The following is a 20104-nucleotide window of genomic DNA, read 5'->3' as shown; positions in this document are numbered from 1 at the left end:
ATTTACAGTCGGTTCCACAACTTCTTGTGTACCAACCTGACTGGAATGATAGCATTCTGAGCCCTACCACTTCAGATTGGGAGTGTGTGGGTGGTTCTTCTTCTTCATCATCATCATCATCATCATCTTTATCTTCATCTTCTACAATTTTGGAGTGCTTCTTAGTGTTACAAAAACCTTACATGCATTATTATTATTGAATTGCAAGTAAAAATACACATATGAGGTTCAGACTGTGTAAAAGCTTTTCTCTGAGGTACAGTGGTACCTTGGGTTACATACGCTTCAGGTTACAGACTCTGCTAACCCAGAAATAGTGCTTCAGGTTAAGAACTTTGCTTCAGGATGAGAACAGAAATCATGCTCCGGCGGCACAGCGGCAGCAGGAGGCCCCATTAGCTGAAGTGGTGCTTCAGGTTAAGAACAGTTTCAGGTTAAGAACGGACCTCCAGAATGAATTAAGTACTTAACCTGAGGTACCACTGTATGTGCTCATTTACAAATGGCCTGGATCTTTGTACCCAGGAGCATTAAAATGTGGACTTCCACCTGTATCTCTCTCTCCCCCCCCCCCCATTTTATCACTTGAGACCATGCTCTGGCTCTGCTTCATCTCTCTGGCAGGCCTTAGTGAGAGAGACATGATCAGGCCCCCCAAAATGGTTCAGCAAACACATCTATGCATGTTCACCCCACCTTTGGTTTTATTTGTGTGGCGGAGGAGAGAGATAAAAGTCATCTTCCCGAGTCATAAAAAGCCAAATAAAACTTATCGCACAGTTTAAAATGTTATGGTGAAGTCAGAGATGCGCCATAGTTTATTTGCTTGTTGTTGGACTACCTGCTAACTACTCCATAAAGAAGAACAATTACTATATCATGTAATACAATACTGTACAGTTTCATGGCATTACAGAAAAACTGGCAACAAAATTATGGTGTGCATTGGGCTTTTTAAACGAAACAGCTGCATTTTCATTGGAATAGTCCTATCAGAGCTTTTATCCCTTGATGTGTGTGTGTGATGGAGCATCAATTTCAAGAGTTTATTGAAAGTGTTCCACTACCAACTTTGTCCTGCTCCTTGAGCACTCCATTCCAGGCAGATCACCATAACAGAGTTACAGATGAAACTCCCCAAAGCATTTTGCTTTTGCTTCATTTTCCATTTTACTCAAAGTATGTATGTGGTGGACTCTCCTTCCTTGGAGGTTTATAAACAGAGGTTGGATGTATGATATAGCTGAGATTCCTGCATTGCAGGGAGAAGGCATTTCTGAAACTACGGTTCAAGGCTACTTTATCAGAGAGAATCTACAATGGTTTTCCACTGTGGGAATTGCTACTTGTCCCATTTTTAGGGCTTTGTTTTGTTTTTAATCCTCTTCTTACACAATGCAGCCGCTGAATGGAAGACCAGCATAGGAAAGAAAGGAGCTTCTTCACTTTTTACCCAGGCTCTTCTAGCAGAAAACACCTTGACTATTTCCCCCCTTGGTCAAATGCTTGGTTTTCTGTGGCAGAACAGTCCTGGAAGAGAGACTTAAGAGGCCCCTGCTCCCATCTTTGGCCTCATCCATACTGATGTGCAATGAGGACAATAAGCTTCCTGTACCTTCTTTAATTATCCATACGATGTTCTCGTCTACATCACTGCCTTCCCACGCTTCCCCTTCCTTAATCTAGCTTTTCTCATACCTGGGATACTCCAAAAAGGAGAGGGCATGAGAAAATCCAGATCGAAGGAGGGAAAAGCTTGAGTAAGCGGTGATCTAGAGAACCTCATATGGACAATGAATGGGCATACAAGGAAGCTTACCATCCACATTAAACAAAAGCATGGACAAGCCCTTTGTCTTCAAGCTGCAGCCTCAACAACTGGACTCTAAGGGTAATTACAGAACGTGGTTTCAGTTTTGAGTTTCTGCCTTCACCCAGGCCACACTCTTTTGAAGGCTGAGGTGGTTACCCAGAGTCTTAAGTCGGTATCAGCTAGCCGGTCTTTTGAAATGGACCAGCCAGGGATTGGGCTTGGCACTTTCTGTCTGCAACATATATGCTTCACCTCAGCTTCCCCTTCCACAATAGAAATATGAAGGGAGCATTTCCTTGACTGGTGGGAAGACTGAAAAATGACCAGGAGGATTCCATGCAGGAAATCAAAGTTCAGGGAATCAAAAGATGAAAGGAGGGATTGACTTTATGGCAAACATAGCAGGAAATAATAAAAAGTTTTAAAGATAACCGTAAAAAGGAGGATTGGGGAGCAGACAGATACAGTGTCTTGCAAAGCTGGCAAATAAAAGTATCCTAAAGTGAGTTTAAAAGGTTAAAATAAGATCTACAAACATGGGAAGGGAGGGAGAGCAGCGGCAGCAGCATATCCTAGCCTTGTAGCCTGGAGAAAATGATCCGTATGCATTCTGCATTAGAGCCCAACAAGTTAGCCAACAATAGTGCTGTCAGAATTATGTACATGATGATTTATTTCCTTGCTTGCACAGCTTGTCTTGATTTTGTAAAGAAAATGTATTTTCAATTACTTTAGCAGCAAGATAGATGAGGTGGAAGGATACAACGTGACTACTAATCTTGGGGGATATTTTCATTTATATAATGTAGCCCCTGATCTGTATTCTGCAGGCGGATGCATTTTCAGGCACACAAAGAATTGCATACCACAATGGAGCTTCCTATCAGTCTTCTAGATTGTCTGATATTTTGCTTCAGCTGACAACATGGGGCTGACTTTTATTTATTTTTTACCATATTACTCATTCCTCTCTTGTGTTCTCTCCCTCTCTCTCGTTTATCCTCTAGTCACTCCTTCCCAACTTTCTTCTTTCTTTTTGGGACAGGGTGGGTGGTGGTGTCCTAAATGGGTGGGGCTACCTCCAGTGGGCGGAGCTAAGCACCGATCTGCCCATGTTCGGATGTACCTATATTTCTGCGTCACAATATCATGCATTTCCCTGGCCACCTTCCTCATGCCTGGCTGATGTGGCACTAGAATGCTTAGGACATCAGGGCATGTTGCAAAACGGAAGGGGGGAACTGAACAAAAGGCTTCCAGTTCCAGCGGGAGCATGTGAGCAAGTGCATTTCTGTGCATGTTGTTGTCAGGAGATCATCCTACTCTCGAGTAGGACCCTGGCAGAAGCAATTTGCACTTTGTCTCCTAAACTGTGTGCACCTGTCCAATGACAGACACTTGGTTTAAGTAAAAATAGCATGCCTGCTTTAAATATGAACCAGTCAGAGAAGATTTGTTTTCTGGGCTTTTTCACAACTGGCTTGTGACTACACAAGTTCTGTCTTCACATTTATAATGCAACATTTCCACACACCCTTTCACAGAGGCACACGCTCCCCTTTGCAGAAATAACACCTGGCTTTGGGGTTGTGATAAGCTGCAAAATCACTGCATTGCTAAAGTCACAAGAATGCATATCAGTGTTGATTTTTCCATGTATGCATTAGGGAAGATACTTGACAGATTTTAGTGAACTAGAGCTGACCTTTAAAATACAAAAGAGAGAGAAAACACTCATACAGTGACAGGAAGATGGACTGTGTGATCAAACAAGGCTGTTCTGTATCTTTGCCTTTTGATTCAAACAACTTCCCCCTTCTTCCCCCTCCAAATTTGCTCATATATATTTTTTTAAAAAAACTCAGCAATATCACATCAGTGATAAGCCCATAAATGAGATCCTCTGAGCTAAAATACCGGTGTTTATTCTTCACATTTTCTGTTGCTAAATTAAATTTGAAATTACACATTCTAGCCACATGAATACCAAACAGGGCTGTCATAATTGATGTGATAACACTGAATACCAAAAGGGGTAATGAAGAATATTTTTTTTGTCCTCTGCTCTGCCAACTGTTGTTTCTATCTCTTGATGAATTTTGTGTTATTTCACTAACATGACAGGTTAGTGTAAAAAAACAACAACCCCACAATCATTCAACCATTGCTTATTTCAAACTTAACTGGCGCCGTGGATTTAATCTTCCTTTAATAGATTTTGTGTCAAGTTTGTCTACTCTAGCTGTGAAAGTTAATTATAAGATGCACAAAAATATATTCAATGTGACCCCAGATTTGCAGCTCTGAGTCTGCAAAGAAGAAAGCACTAAATGTTTAAAATGCAAATGTGAATGAAGAAAGGGATGTGAGGGCTGAGGGTAAGTGGAACATGAATAAACTAATGAATCTCAGGTGTAGGAGTTAAGGCAGGCATGGAGAAGATACAACGTGATGGCTTTACACAAGACAAACTGTGAATGTGGAAGGCAGCTCCGCAGGTAGGCAATATCCCAAGAATCCTTTAGGTAGCTCATCATGATGTTGTTGTTGCTGTTGTTTAGTCGTTTAGTCGTGTCCGACTCTTCGTGACCCCGTGGACCAGAGCACGCCAGGCACTCCTGTCTTCCACTGCCTCCCGCAGTTTGGTCAAACTCATGCTGGTAGCTTCAAGAACATTGTCCAACCATCTTGTCCTCTGTTGTCCCCTTCTCCTTGTGCCCTCCATCTTTCCCAACATCAGGGTCTTTTCCAGGGAGTCTTCTCTTCTCATGAGGTGGCCAAAGTACTGGAGCCTCAGCTTCAGGATTTGTCCTTCCAGTGAACACTCAGGGCTGATTTCCTTCAGAATGGATAGGTTTGATCTTCTTGCAGTCCATGGGACTCTCAAGAGTCTCCTCCAGCACCATAATTCAAAAGCATCAATTCTTCGGTGATCAGCCTTCTTTATGGTACAGCTTTCACTTCCATACATCACTACTGGGAAAACCATAGCTTTTACTATACGGACCTTTGTTGGCAAGGTCTCTACTTTTTAAGATGCTGTCTAGGTTTGTCATTGCTTTTCTCCCAAGAAGCAGGCGTCTTTTAATTTCGTGGCTGCTGTCACCATCTGCAGTGATCATGGAGCCCAAGAAAGTAAAATCTCTCACTGCCTCCATTTCTTCCCCTTCTATTTGCCAGGAGGTGATAGGACCAGTGGCCATGATCTTCGTTTTGATGTTGATCATCATGTAGCAATCTCAAAACAAGTTTAACAGTATCATTCAGGGATACCTGGTGTGTTTACTTTTTTTTGCAATGCATCCAAATATGATTTGTGATAGGGAGAATTGTGCTGAATGTTCCCTCAGTTCTTCCGTTGCATCCTCTCTCTTTTCAGTGGGCTTGTTGCTGGGCATTCAGATACCATCTATGGTTCCAGGACTCCTGCTTACCTCCACCCACCCAGGAACCCAGAGGAAAACTGTATTGCACTTGGCACTTGCAGCCCTCTAATTAATAGGGAGCCACATGCCTATTAATCCAAAGGGGTACATGCAAAGTGCACCACGGCATATGGGGCTGGTACCTGTGGACACCTGCTGGTGCCTGCCTGCCAGGAAGGGACTCACTGCTGGGCCCCAGAGCCCTCCTTGCTGCCACTTCCAGGCAATGTTTAGTTACTCTCATATTGGTAGTTTTAAGTGTACATTGCACTCCTTTTCATTGCAGTCTATTTGTAAATTCCCCTGGGACGTTTGGTAATGGACCATCATGGCTGTGAGTCCTGGAAGACCTCGTCTCTGCCCTGCAGGTCATTTTCCACCTGGCCTGGGAGGGCAGGGCCCAGACTGACTCCAGCTGCAAAAGCTGAGGTTGTTCAACAGACTTTTGGCCTGGAGCGTTGTTTAAGATTTTTTGTTCACTGGCCGGGGTGTGCTTTTATTAATACAATTTTTTGTATCTTTATTTTTAAATTTTATTATGTTTTATGTGAAAATTTCTCAGTTTGGTTGTGTACTTTCTGATGTTTTATGTTTTGTTTATGAGTACTTTGGTTATTTTTGCAATTATGTGATTGTTTTAATGTTGCATGGGACGCAGGTGGCGCTGTGGGTTAAAGCCTCAGCGCCTAGGGCTTGCCGATCGAAAGGTCGGCGGTTCGAATCCCTGCGGCGGGGTGCGCTCCCATTGCTCGGTCCCAGCGCCTGCCAACCTAGCAGTTCGAAAGCACCTCCGGGTGCAAGTAGATAAATAGGGACCGCTTACCAGCGGGAAGGTAAACGGCGTTTCCGTGTGCGGCTCTGGCTCTGGCTCTGGCTCTGGCTCTGGCTCTGGCTCTGGCTCTGGCTCTGGCTCTGGCCAGAGCAGCGATGTCACGCTGGCCACGTGACCCGGAAGTGTCTCCGGACAGTGCTGGCCCCTGGCCTCTTAAGTGAGATGGGCGCACAACCCCAGAGTCTGTCAAGACTGGCCCGTACGGGCAGGGGTACCTTTACCTTTACCTTTTTAATGTTGCAAGCCGCCTTGAGCAGCTTTGAACTATGGAAAGGCGGCATCCAAATAAAATGAGGGATGGATGGGTGGGTTATATAGACATCCTAATATACTGCCATCTATACAAATAAATTGGGACGCAGGTGGCGCTGTGGGTTAAACCATAGAGCCTAGGACTTGCCGATCAGAAGGTTGGCAGTTCAAATCCCCATGATGGGGTGAGCTCCCGTTGCTCGGTCCCAGCTCCTGCCAACCTAGCAGTTCGAAAGCATGTCAAAGTGCAAGTAGATAAATAGGTACCACTCCGGCGGGAAGGTAAATGCCATTTCCGTGTGCTGCTCTGATTCACCAGAAGCAGCTTAGACATGCTGGCCACATGACCTGGAAGCTGTACTCCGGCTCCCTCAGCCAATAAAGCAAGATGAGTGCCGCAACCCCAGAGTCGGCCACGACTGGATCTAATGATCAGGGGTCCCTTTACCTTTATACAAATAAATTAATAGGCAGTCATTGTGGACAGTGCTTCAGATGCAGAGGACAAGCAATGGGGCAGTCATGACAGGGGCAAGCAGGTGGGCACACCCAGGGCATAGTGCCCACAGGACGCCAAAAGACTTGTTGCCAATAACAGGTTTGTTTCATGAATACATCCTCATCACATGAAGACACAACCAGATGTAGGAATTGACTCCGCTGTTTGAGTCACCATTGGGTGATAAGAATAGTCTATCAGTTGGGACTAATATATGCATGTTCAGGCATTCACCAGAACACACAAATGGCAGAATTTGGACAGTGGGGCAGGTGCATGCACACAAACCCTACTTCTAGCAACCTTGTGCGCATAGAATCATAAAAGAGTTGGAAGGGACATGAGGAACATCTAGTCCAGAGGTAGGCAACCTAAGGCCCGGGGGCCGGATGCGGCCCATTCGCCTTCTCAATCCGGCTGCAGATGGTCTGGGAATCAGCGTGTTTATTCATGAGTAGAATGCTTGCTTTTATTTAAAATGCATCTCTGGGTTATTTGTGGGGCATAGGAATTTGTTCATCCCCCCCCCCCCAAATATAGTCCTGCTCCCCACAAGGTCTGAGGGACAGTGGACTGGCTCATGGCTGAAAAAGGTTGCTGACCCCTAATCTAGTCCAACCCCCTGCAATACAGAAATCTCAGCATCCCTCAACCTGCTTAGTGCCCAACCTTCCCTGTGTTGTGTGCAGGGAAGATCTGCATGGGACTTCGGTCACATTCGCTTGAGCATGAGCAGAGCCCTCTGCAAGATCAGGAAACCAGTGTCATGGTGGGCTTTGCTTGCAGTCAAGTGGACATGAGTAGAAGCCGCTCATAGATGCTCCCCGTCACTTTGACATTCACATGTTCGAACACCAGTCTGAACATGCTTTCTGCAATGGCTGGTTGACACATGCAAGGCATCATCTCATCGTTAATAAGTCATCTCATCTGGCCATGCATGGCCAGATCACCCAAGTTCAGCAGTGTAAATTCAGATTTATTTATATAGTGAGTGTGTTAGCACATCTAAACATGGTGAGCACTGATAATTACCTTCTTAAAATTAAGCAAGCTAGGCAGCTGATATGGAATGTTTTGTGAGAAACCTAATTTACTTGGAGAATTACAGTATAATTTCACTGAACTTCTGTGTTCATTTTTTCTTCATCATATAATTAGTCATTACAGAGAATCAAAACTATTGTTGTCTCTTTAAGAACAAAGGCCTTGGGAACTGATAATTATACCACAGCTCAACATTTTCTTTCTTGCTTTTTTTCTTTCTCAACAGGCTTTCCTGAATATAAAGTGTGGCATTTGACAATTTTCCAGACAAAGAAGTATTATCTCCCTCCCCCCTCCCCCCCCCCCGCGCGCCAATCCCCAACTAGTAAAACAAATCAGAAATCCTAAATGGCCAGTCTTCCTCTCTCCCTTCTTCATTGCCTTGGCAAGTGATTTCAGATGTAAAAAAATCAGTAAAAATGTACATTAAACAATCCCCCTCATAGCCCAAATAAATCAGTTGTGGTAGAGATTAATGTCCGAAATGAAAGGACAAGTACAAAAAAGACCCATTTCAACCTACTGTATTTTTCGCTCTGTAAGACGCACCAGACCATAAGATGCACCTAGTTTTTGGAAGAGGAAAACAAGAAAAAAAAATATTCTGAATCTCAGAAGCCAGAACAGCAAGAGGGATCTGGCTTCTGAGATAGCCTCTTGCTGTTCTGGTAGCCTCTTCCGGGCAGCGAGATGAAGGCTCCCCTGCCCGGAAGAGGCTGCGTGCAGCTAAGGCAGAAGACAGGAGAGCAAGCAGGATCGCTGCGCAGAAAGCAGGATAGCTGCGCACAGCCTCTCCCGGGCAGCGGGATGAATGCTGCCACTTCCTAGAGAGGCGCCCACTTCCAAGAGAGAACTTCCTAGAGGGGCTCCCACTTCCAGTGTGGTGTAGTGGTTAAGAGCGGTAGTCTCGTAATCTGGTGAACCAGGTTCGCATCTCTGCTCCTCCACATGCAGCTGCTGGGTGACCTTGGGCCAGTCACACTTCTCTGAAGTCTCTCAGCATCACTCACCTCACAGAGTGTTTGTTGTGGGGGAGGAAGGGAAAGGAGAATGTTAGCCGCTTTGAGACTCCTGAAGGGGAGTGAAAGGCGGGATATCAAATCCAAACTCTTCTTCTTCTTCCAAGAGAGAACGTCCTATTTCAGCCCTAATTTCAAATGGGGGACGGGGAGAACTGTGAGGGTGCCAGGGAAGACCTTTGTGGGTGCATTTGTTCCTGCAGGCACTTCATCGGCAACCTCTGAGCTTGAGTTGCGCCTTCAGACTCTCTGAGGACACTTTGATTCCTTCTCCGTGCCTCTCTCACCTCTCCAGATCAAAAAGAAAGAAAAAATAGACTATTTCGTACGTCCAAGCTGCTTCCTGTTTCCGTTGCTCACTGTTGGCTTTTGCTTCCTTGGTCTTCGTCATGTTTCCTCTCTATCATTTTATTATAACTGCACCTCCAATAATATACATTAAACCAGAGTAACTGTAGCATCCAAATGGTAAAACAACATTTCCAAAATTAATTCTTTCTCGCATGGGCAAAAATCAGACCATGAAGAGGACATTAATTCAGTCTTCTTGAATGCCATCTCATATAAGAGATGCCCCTTCCTGGATGTGTGTTTGCTCAGTATTGTTAGAATGTCTTGATAACTAACAACAAATGTCCATATTATCTATTGTATATATCACAATTGAAACCCTCAATATAACTCATTTGGGAATACTACCTTATGTTCTTGTGTTGGTTTTCCTTTTGTAGTTTAGTCATGCAGCTGGCAAGAAATACTTAAGAAAGAGTATTAAATTGATTTTTTTTAAAAAAAAAAAAATCCCTAGCTTCATCTGAGCTTGAAATGCTGAGACAAGCAAAACATGTTGCTATTGCTTAAGAAAACAATGAATCTTAGAGTCAGCTCTGAGCCTCTTATTTCAGTTGCATCTGTTAGATCAAGGATGCTTTAATTGTGGTTTCTGCCAATAAAAATTGGGAAGAACTGTTAATGGAAGTGAGGCACCCAAAATGTAGTGTTTATAGGAAATACTGTTAGAGTTACAACAAATTTTTTTTTCCTGTTAAAGAAAAGAGATGGGGGGGAGTATACATTATTTTATTATTTGCTTTGATTGTTGTAAACCAAGGTCTATTTTTAGATTTGGCATAGAGATCAGAGACCTGGTTAAAGTTGAGAAAGCTTACCACTGTGGCTTTATCCTTCTTTGATCATGCTTTATCATGTTCTAGACATTTTTCCCTCTCTCTTTTTTTTCTTTTTTTGAAGTTTGTTATTTTTAATGCACTTCAACACAGATTGTTTGTGACTAGGAGGAGAAATTCTAAAGTTGTATTTGTTTTGGATTTTGTACAAGTCTGTTGTTGATACTACCATACGTGATGATGTCGTGGCATGCTTAGGTGCAGTGAAGACAGTTATAACACTTGAAAGTCAAAGTGGGTGCCCCTTTGCATGAAAAATAACATGCACTGTTGATGTGCCCCTAGGAAAGTATCCTGCAAAATTTCAGAAGGATTAGTGCCTGGGTGAAGGAGTTATTCTAAGTATATACATAAAAAACACAGCTCAGTGGTTGCTTGCTTGTTTTTGTTTTTGTTTTGTTTTCTTCCATCCTTCTGCATTTCTCCCAGAATAACAGTGATTGGAAGTAAAAAGAGAGCCCTGGTAAAGTTATCCCTTGGTTGGAAGCAAGAGCTGTCAGTCACAAATCTACCCCCCCCCTCCTATCTTCCCTTCCCTGGTATTTTCTGTATATGGAGAGTTTGGGGAAATCACACTCAGAGCAGCTCCAGTGGACTCAGAATTTCTCACAAAGCTGCAAGAGCCCCCAGATTCATTCTGAAGTGATTTGAAGGAGAACCATTTTCACTGCAGAGATATCCTGAATTTCTGTGAATCAGCTCAGTGAAGGGCTCGTCCACCCCTCCCTTTGCCCTTCTGCTTTCTCCCAGGGAAACCCAATGTTGAACTCCCTGAATCGGAACAATTGGCAATTGCGTGTTGTGTGGATTGCTATTTGTTCCAATTTAGCGCTAAAGAGTGGGTTTTCCAGGGGAAAGTGGCAAGAAAAACTACTCGGATGAGGACCCAGAAAGAGACAAGAGGACAACCACTTGGCTCCCTGCTTTCTGGGCATGAGACCTAAGCTTAGGATTTAGGATTCATCAGAATCTGATGTGTGCTTGGAGAGACACAGCCAGTAAGAAGAGATTCTGCTGGGCAATGATCTGACTCAATATAAGGCAGCTGCATATGTTTACATTTGTGAACTCTTCTCCTTTCAAATCACTTTTAAAATATTATATTCATACATCCCCAAATGCCTTACATTCTGACTTTTAAACTTGGGGGTCACTTCCTGTTGCTTATCAAAAGCAGAGTTATGAGCAGATGGTTTTGTTTTTGTTTTCAGTGTGGCTGTTTGGAGCTTTGCTATTGCTTGAATGCAACATGATGGAAGCTAACAGATAGAACAGACTCTGTGTGTGTGTGCGCGCGCGTGCGTGTGCGCACGCACGTTGAAATATTTTTTGTGCTCTTCATTCTTGTAGGTCATCATAAACATGAAAAGCTTCTGTTGTGCTGTTAGGTTGCTTCGTATGCAATGCATGCATGCTTATAAATGCATGTCTCTAAACCTATCCTATCGGCTTTGTTTATTTCTTATACTCTATGTAGGAATTACAGAGCTACAGAGAACAGAAACTAAATGATCAAAAGCACAGATGGCTGCTCAGCTGACATGAAAACATTCTTTCATTGACTTGAAATATATTGATTTATCCAGGTGGCTAAACAGCCCAAAAATTTGACCAGTCAGAAACAGTGAAAATGCTTTCCAAAGCCATTTATTCATGCAGTGACATACATAGTTACTCTGGTCCAGCTGAGGCGCCGTCCTCTTTACGTAATGTAGTGAATCTCTTGGTTTCCCATGGAATCCCTCCGATTCCATGAAAGCAGAAAGAGAACCTCCAAATTTGCTTTAAATTTTGCATTAAGAGTGAATTCCCTTGAAATTTCCCTTGTGCAAGAGAACTCCCCTAACTCATAGTATTCGTTTTCCGTTTCAGCCTGGGGTGCAGTTTCAATATTAAGCAACTCAAAATCAAACAGATTTTGATGAAAAGAAGAGATCTGGACTGAAGTGCTCAGCTGCCGCCAGTAAAATTGCAGGCTGAGCCCTTTGATGAAGTGGTGTAGAGACATATTGCCCTCCCAGCTGATGCTACTAGTAGCAAAATTCAAAGCAAATTTGGAGGTTCTCTTTCTGTGCGACTTTTTGTGTATGAGTAAAGCTGGATCAGGGCCAGGAAGCACATGCTGCTGAAGTTAATTTGCACCATTTTCTTTATGTGTTATTTACATTGGTTAGGCATAACTAAAGAAATATTGTATTTTAGTATGAAATTAGAACATTCTAAAGGATAAAAAAGTAATCCCTTTTCTTTCCTTCGATGATAAAATTACAAGTGCCCCAAAGATTGTGTTTGTGTTTGTTTGTTTGTTTGTTTGTGTGTGTGTGTTTAATAGTTTTATACTGTTTATATTTATAATGATCCTGAGCAGTGCTTTTTTTCTTAAAAAATGTTTAGGGGTGCTCTCATTTTCCCACTCATATTGAAATACTGCCCCTCAATGAGGCCAAATGTAGATTCACACAAAATGTTTAGGGGTATGCGTACCTCTACATCCCCCCCCCCAGAAAAAAACACTGATCCTGAGAAAGAATTTGGTTTGAAACAGGTTGGACTTAATGGAAGCCTTTTCCCTTTATGTTGCTGAAGGTTTCCTCCTTTCATTTCCCTGTGATTGGTGTCTCCCTATTTATTTTCCCGCTAAAGTGATGGGCAAACTCTCCTCAGCAATGGGTGATGACTAGAAACTGAAGAATAAGATTGCTCACTCCAACTCATGCCAAGGATCATAAATCAACTTGCAATTTTGGCTGGTCCTAATGTTGCCCTATCTTCTGCTGCTCCTCAAAATTCCATCCACTTGTTGTTGTCCATATCATGAACATTAATCATAGCTCAGTCATATCAGCCTCAAAGTGTAGTAGCTAAGTCTTCAGGGACCTGTGGGCAAATCACAGTAAGTGCTAGAGTTTTTGTGGAAGAAGAAGTTGTGAAATCCCTCACCAAGTCTTGGGAAGATCTACAATCTGAATGACCCAAAGCTTATGCAAGGGATATTTATAAGCTCCATTCCTGTAGTACACACTTGCATTTTCTTTTCAGATCCTCGGTTTATTAGCGCTCACCTGATCCCCGAAAGTGACAACCCGGAGGATGACAAGATCTATTTTTTCTTCCGTGAAAACGCAATTGATGGGGAGCATTCTGGAAAAGCTACACATGCCAGGATAGGACAGATCTGTAAGGTAAAACTGTGACTGGATGATGAATACACTCACAATCATATTCTCTCAATTGTAAAGAAAGGTCACTTCACTAATACCGGTATATTTAGTATTGTGGGTGGATGTGTCAAATAATAGGTATAATAAGGTATTTAACAATGGCCATATCCATGTTTTATGTGATGAGGAATAGTAAGCTTTGGGCTCAGTTTGAGTCCGGTTTGCTTAAACTAATTTTAGTTCAAACAAACCACAGTTCCCGAGTTCAAACAAAACATGGAGCTGCAGTTTGTGCTGAAATAAAAGCAGAAGCTTTTGCTCTCCTGCTCTCACAGCAAAAGAAGTAGAAAAGCCCATAGTAAAGCACAGGTCTGAGGCATTCTGTTCACCTGAACTGGGCCTGTGACTCCACAACTTCATGTAAGAACAGTTATTTCTCTTTTTAGGCTTCATTTGGGGAGCTTGGGGTGAAAGCAGGTGTAACGTTTGTAGAGCAGCAGCAACAGTCCAGAAATGCTCTCGTTGTCTTTAAGTGAGATGTACCTTTCCTCTTTGGGGTAAAATTTGGAAAACTAGCAACAGAGGCTACCTGTACACAGGGCCGATGGATTGCAGCCAGCTACAAACCTTCTTCCTCCCCTCTGAACCTCATGGCGATTCTGCACAGAGAGTCACAAACCTCTGGTGCTCTATTGCCGCTTCCAGTTCCTAACTGGACAAGGCCATGTGTGGAGCAAGCTTATTTTGGAGGAGGTGGGATCCTACGCATGGCTGCACTGAAGTGGGAACTCCCATGTGCCACTACAGCTTCACTGAGGGCTTCTCCACACTGACTTTTCCTCCACACTTTCCAGGTGCAGTCTACACAATAAGCAGACTCTGTTTTTATGTCCTGACATGAGCTATTTCTTTTGTAGAATGACTTTGGTGGCCACAGAAGTCTCGTCAACAAGTGGACCACTTTCCTCAAAGCACGCCTGATTTGTTCGGTGCCAGGTCCCAACGGCATTGACACTCATTTTGATGAGCTCCGTAAGTGGTCAAAGTGTTTCTGGAGACAGAACCGTTCTCTCTCTGGCCAGCTGCATGCTCATTACTAAATTGGCGGCTGTTTTTTGCTTCTTGCCCCTTATTTTATTTTATTTATTTTGACAGAGGATGTGTTTCTAATGAACTCAAAGGACCCTAAAACCCCAATCATCTATGGAGTGTTTACAACTTCCAGGTAGTGGACATATCATTTTACTTAGGGCGGGGGGGGGGGGGGAGCATGGAGGCTGCCCATTTTTAAAAGCTTTCTTTGTTAACATGGTCCTTTAAAAGAGAAGGCATTTTCTCAACCTTTGAACTGCTAGAAAAGTAGTAGATGTAAGAGGTTAATGAACTGGAGTTTTCCTATGAGCAATATATATATAATCGCTCAGAAGTCTGCGGCCACACAGTTTAAAAGAATGTGTGTGTGTGTGTGTGTGTGTGTGTGTGTGTGTGTGTTTCTGCATTAACCCTTTTCTTAGTATGTGTTGTATAGGAGGCCTGATTGCGTCTGGTGCGTCTTGAATGCCAACTTTTTGTTTCCATTGACCTGGAAGCCAAATCCTGTCCCTATGTTTTTGCTTTGGCTCTTCAGAGAGAATTTACACACCATACAAGCAACAACTCCAGACCCTTTCAGAGGGTTGTTACTTGCCTAGTTTGTAAGCGCTCAAGGAAGCTGAGCCCCATGGGTGCTGGTCTGGTGCTGGAGCAAACACAGGGAGGGAGCTAGGGAGAAGAAGGGGACTTAAAGGACAGTAAATGCCTGAAGATCATGGAGGGAAGGGGAAATTAAAATGTGGATATAATTCTCTATCAAAGTAAATTGTTTCGACTGAATCCCATTTTCAAAGCATTTCATTTTGATTTGGTTAGACAATTGCACAAGGTTGCTGTTGGCTTGTTTTGGTGACAGAAAATAAATAAATGGAAAGCCGGTATTTCTAGAACCTCTCTAATTTAGAAACAATTTCTTCTTTTTCTCTCTCCACCTATCTGTTTTTCCACCCTGTCTATTATTAGCAACATCTTTAAAGGATCGGCTGTGTGCATGTATAGCATGACGGACGTGAGGAGGGTGTTTCTGGGTCCATATGCTCACAGAGATGGTCCCAACTATCAATGGGTTCCCTACCAAGGAAGAGTCCCATATCCACGACCAGGAACTGTAAGTGCCCTACTCACTGGGCAGTTAGGTGGTGCCCAAGCAGTATTGGCAGGCATTCATCTGGGGGGAAATACCACTATTTTCTCTGTAGGGGTAATTGTTGAGGAATCGCTCTAGAAACATGCCCATTGATTTAATCCACCCAAAGCAGTGCAGGAATTTCAATTGCCTATTGAAATAGTATTGCATGCCTTCTAACTGTGAAAGACATCTCATTTAAATGCCTTGATCTTGTGAACCACCCTGAGATATTATTATGAGAAGGGCGGTATGCAAGTCTAATAATAATAATAATAATAATAATAAAAATTCTGAATCAATCAGTACATTCAGAGAAAAGGGTAGGGGATTTTTGGCGTTGAGGACCATAACACAATCTAGAAACAAAATTTAAAAAAATCCTTCCAGTAGCACCTTAGAGACCAACTAAGATTGTTATTGGTGTGAGCTTTTGTGGTATCTGAAGAAGTGTGCATGCACACGAAAGCTGATACCAATAACAAAGTTGATCTCTAACATGCTACTGGAAGGAATTTTTTTATTTTGTTTCTACTATGACCATCACAGCTACCTACCTGTAAGCATAACACAGTGTGTTTTTCCATATACCATGAAGTGGCATCTTTCTGAGAGGTCCATACATGTGTTTTTTTCTGAATATGTGTCCCAACCCTAGTCTACTGTACTGATAAAAACAAAAAAACCCAACATCCAAGGCAAGAACTATGTAGCAAAAACCAAACGTAATTTGGCCATTGGACCTATTAAATGTACTGCAGATGACCTCAGAGTGAACATGCATGAAATTGTACTGCACACCTCTAGTAATCTTTTATTTGCCAGCCCCCTGAAGTGCAGTAAACCTGCGCCCCATTGAGATTCACAGGCTTGTCTGCACAGCCAAATAATTTATATTTGTTTATTTATTATTTATTGAACTTATATACCGCTCTATACCCAGAGGTCTCATGGTGGTTCACAGAAGTATTAAAGTACTTATCTACTGCCCTCTCACAAAACATCAGGCTGGTGTACAGCAAGATAAAAAATATTTAAAAGTGGTGTGAAGCAATCATTGAAATGATCATTACAATTGTGTGTCGAGGTCCCCAGGGCCACCCCAATAACTCACACATCACACAGAATTTTTGTTTAAGATTTTTGGCATAATTTTGGCCACAACTTTATTAAAATACAAATTTGTGAGTGGTTGCTTAGGCATTGGTTGCGACTATCTGCCCCCACCATGGGGGACAGACTGACATTCCGCACGATGCAAAAGTCAGAATACAGGAATACACTTGGGGGTAGCGACAGAGCAGGGAACCTGCCCTCACCCCAAATGCAACCAGGAGCTCATTGCTATGGCCCGAGCCCCCTTGACAGAGTGGACAAGCAATAGTTAGCTCCCAATTCTTTTAACGGAATCCCTTGCAGCAGCAGCATTAGAGGGGCAGGCACAGCCAATCCATGCCCCTCAACCAACCAAACCATAAACCAATGCCTAACCGCGAACCTTTCACGTTGTGACGATTTGCTACGCAGTAGGCAAAAACCAAATGGCCCCAGCCAATCAGCCAAATAGACAAAATTCCTACCAGGCCCCCGCTCCAAAGCAGACGACCCCATGACAGGCATAGCAAGGTCAAAGCAAACAACCCTGTTCTAGGGAGGGGGGACGGGCAATCCAATGCACGGGCAAAAAGAGGAAGCCCTAGCCTCGTGCAAGAAGTATTAGCATTTCTAGCTGTCAATCAACAAATGGCAACATTAACTTCTTCCCAACAACAAGGGAAGCCCCAATCGCATCAGTGGCCAATGGTCAATTAGCCCGCCCCCAACTTTGGAGTGTCCTGGTGGCCCCCACCGCAACACGTGCTCTCCATGAAGGAGAACACGCTTTGCACACAACCATGGGGGAAGGACAGTTCAGCTCTAGGAAAAGCATGGCTGCTGCATCCCCAATATACGTTTTGCAGAGGAACGGGCCGTGTTAATCCGCTTCAAGGGCAGCTTTTGGTAGGCCCTGGATTATGCAGAGGCAACATGGATTTTTAGTTTCACAGCTTCCATTTAAAGCACTAGGGATGCAAACAAGAAATCAATACAGTATATGAAGGATGAATTCCTTGAAATGATTTAGCACTTAGGTTTCCTAAGGGATCCCAGTGCACCATTGAACTGGGGAATTTGAGAGGGGAAAGTGCCCACAGCGTCCTTGGACGTCTCGTCGCATGTTCGTTCCTTGTAAATTCAATGTTTATAGATGGCTGCTTGAAAATGATCGAGACAGTCCATTTAGAAAATCCAAAAAGATTATTCACACATGTTCTTGTATATGAATTCCCAGCTGCATTAACAATACTTAGCACTTCTAAATTACTTTTCTTGTTCAAAGCACTTCTCATACATTATCCGATTAATCATTATCTAATTAATGCAAGTAATCAGTATTGCACTCCATCTGGAAAATCAAGATTGCCTTTGGGATGTGAAATATGGATTTTTTTTTAATGCAAAATTGCTATAAGCTATGAAAAAACTGTTGTTAATTGTTGGTATTATTTAACTGCTAGAATGTGGCATTGATAACAAAAAACAGAAGAAGGGAACCTCCTGCAGTTTTTCTGGTTTTTAATTGTGTTTGATATGCAATTATCTCAGGCTCTGATATTCACTAATAAAAGTGGATACTTGAGTTTTGTTGCTAGGAAAAAGCACATAATAAAATGATACCTAATATATGATAAAAACCAGGCTACATAGAACTGGTGCTGCGATGGAGGACATCTTCCTATTCTTTTAAAAGACACGTGTTGTTGTTTTTAATGTCCTCCCTGATGAATTGTTAATAAGATGATAGCCATGATAATTGATTTTTCTCCCTACAGAGCGTGTTGCAAGATCAGGATTGTTGTTTAATTACATTTTGGCTTTCAAGTGCTGTATGTTTTAGGAATACATAGGCGATGCAGGTTATTTCAACACTAGGGCATTTGTGTTCTTAAATCAAAGGAAATGAACACAAAGTATAATAATGCTATCAGTATTTTACACTTCAAGTGTTCAAAGCACTTTACACGTCTTTAGGAATGAGGCGAGAGGGAAGCTTGAAATGTGAACTTGAACAGGGCTACCACAATTCAGGTTGAGTAAAGCCCCCTTTGAGCTTGGTCCAAATTCATCTGGTACCACCTCCCCCTTCCCCAAGCTAAGAATTGTTTGGAGTTGGAGTAAGAGGTGAAGGCAGAGTGGAAGCCAAATCAGGTGTTTGATTGGAACTCTCTAACAGCACAATTTATCTGAATGCTCAGGCCAGTATTATTATTATCCCCATAAAATGCAATTTACCTACAGACACTTGGCAATCTTCTGCTAATGCTGAGATTTGAATTCAGCAAGTCACTGGCTTGCATATACTGGAGGAACTGTATATCCCAACACAGGTTGACTCATCTCTATATTGGCGATGCTAGGTTGTAACCAACTTTAGTCCTACTCAGAGTAGACCTATTAAAATAAAGGACACTACTAATAAAACCTCTGAGCAGGACTAGCATTGGACACAGTATGATGATGATGCAGCAGCACCATGTGAAAACCTAAGGTTGTTGTGAAGACTTCAGTGTATACACTGAGGAAATGGGAATTTCACTGTTGTAATCTCTTGACAATATTCTCTTTTGCCATCCCCCTCCCCAGTGTCCAAGCAAAACATTTGGTGGATTTGACTCAACCAAGGATCTTCCTGATGAAGTCATCACATTCGCAAGAAGCCACCCAGCGATGTACAACCCTGTATTTCCCATCAATAATCGCCCCATAATGATCAAAACAGATTTGGATTACCAGTTCACACAAATTGTGGTCGATCGGGTAGATGCAGAGGATGGCCAGTATGACGTCATGTTCATTGGGACAGGTAAGGCTCCGCAAACCTCTTTAGAAAGTGAATGGAAAGCAGAGCAGAAGAGTCCAATATGTTTGGCATTCCTTCTGTGCAAGTACTGTCAACATGAATGGACTTGCACCAAAGCAGTTTTTGGTGGAAAGTATCCAGTGCTATATTTCTAAAACAAGAGGTGCCAAAACTCACCATGAACGCCTCCCTTGTTCTCTTTGAATGGCAATAGCTGAGAGGTGCTGGAACTGAGTTCCGGTGGGTTCCTGCTGAAAAAGAGCCCTGTCTGTGTCTTCTAGTGTGGCTCACTGAATTCCTTACAGGCAAGGCTCGACTCTATTTTGGGTGGACTGCAATTTACTTGTTTGACGTAATGACCACATCCATTTCAATAACTCTAGACCCAATTTCTCACTGGATGATAAACTTGTGTCCGGACTATGCCATTTCAGTTTGTAGCTTGGGGCTTGCACATTTGAATATTTTCCCATATCCAAAATACTTCTGTTATGTACTGAGTTGAATAGGATCCAAACTGCAGCAGTCTGATTGGTCCTAGAACAATAGGATCCAAATTGCAGCAGTCTGATTGGTCCTAGAACAATAGGATTCAGAATGCAGCAGTCTGATTGGTCCTAGAACAATGCAGCAGTATGACTGGTTGGCAGGAACCACCCAATCTTGCTCCAGATAGAAGTGAATCCACAACCTGATTGGCTTACAGTAGAATTCCAGAATTAGCCAATCATGTGCAGCCCATTGTGTAAA

General features: G+C 42.8%; 1 protein-coding gene across 1 annotated transcript in view; it reads left to right on the top strand.

Annotated features, from left to right (window-relative positions):
* SEMA3A (semaphorin 3A) overlaps nucleotides 1–20104 on the top strand; it is a 190841-nt gene that overhangs the window by 143418 nt on the left and 27319 nt on the right. The window contains exons 7-11 of the mRNA XM_079975176.1: nucleotides 13114–13256; nucleotides 14153–14267; nucleotides 14391–14460; nucleotides 15291–15435; nucleotides 19138–19357. Coding sequence (XP_079831302.1) covers nucleotides 13114–13256; nucleotides 14153–14267; nucleotides 14391–14460; nucleotides 15291–15435; nucleotides 19138–19357 — 693 coding nt within the window. The remainder of the gene's footprint in view (nucleotides 1–13113; nucleotides 13257–14152; nucleotides 14268–14390; nucleotides 14461–15290; nucleotides 15436–19137; nucleotides 19358–20104) is intronic.

This window comes from Podarcis cretensis (genome assembly GCF_951804945.1).
Source record: "Podarcis cretensis genome assembly, chromosome: 5".
NCBI lineage: Eukaryota > Metazoa > Chordata > Lepidosauria > Squamata > Lacertidae > Podarcis > Podarcis cretensis.
This window is presented reverse-complemented; position numbering and strand designations above follow the sequence as displayed.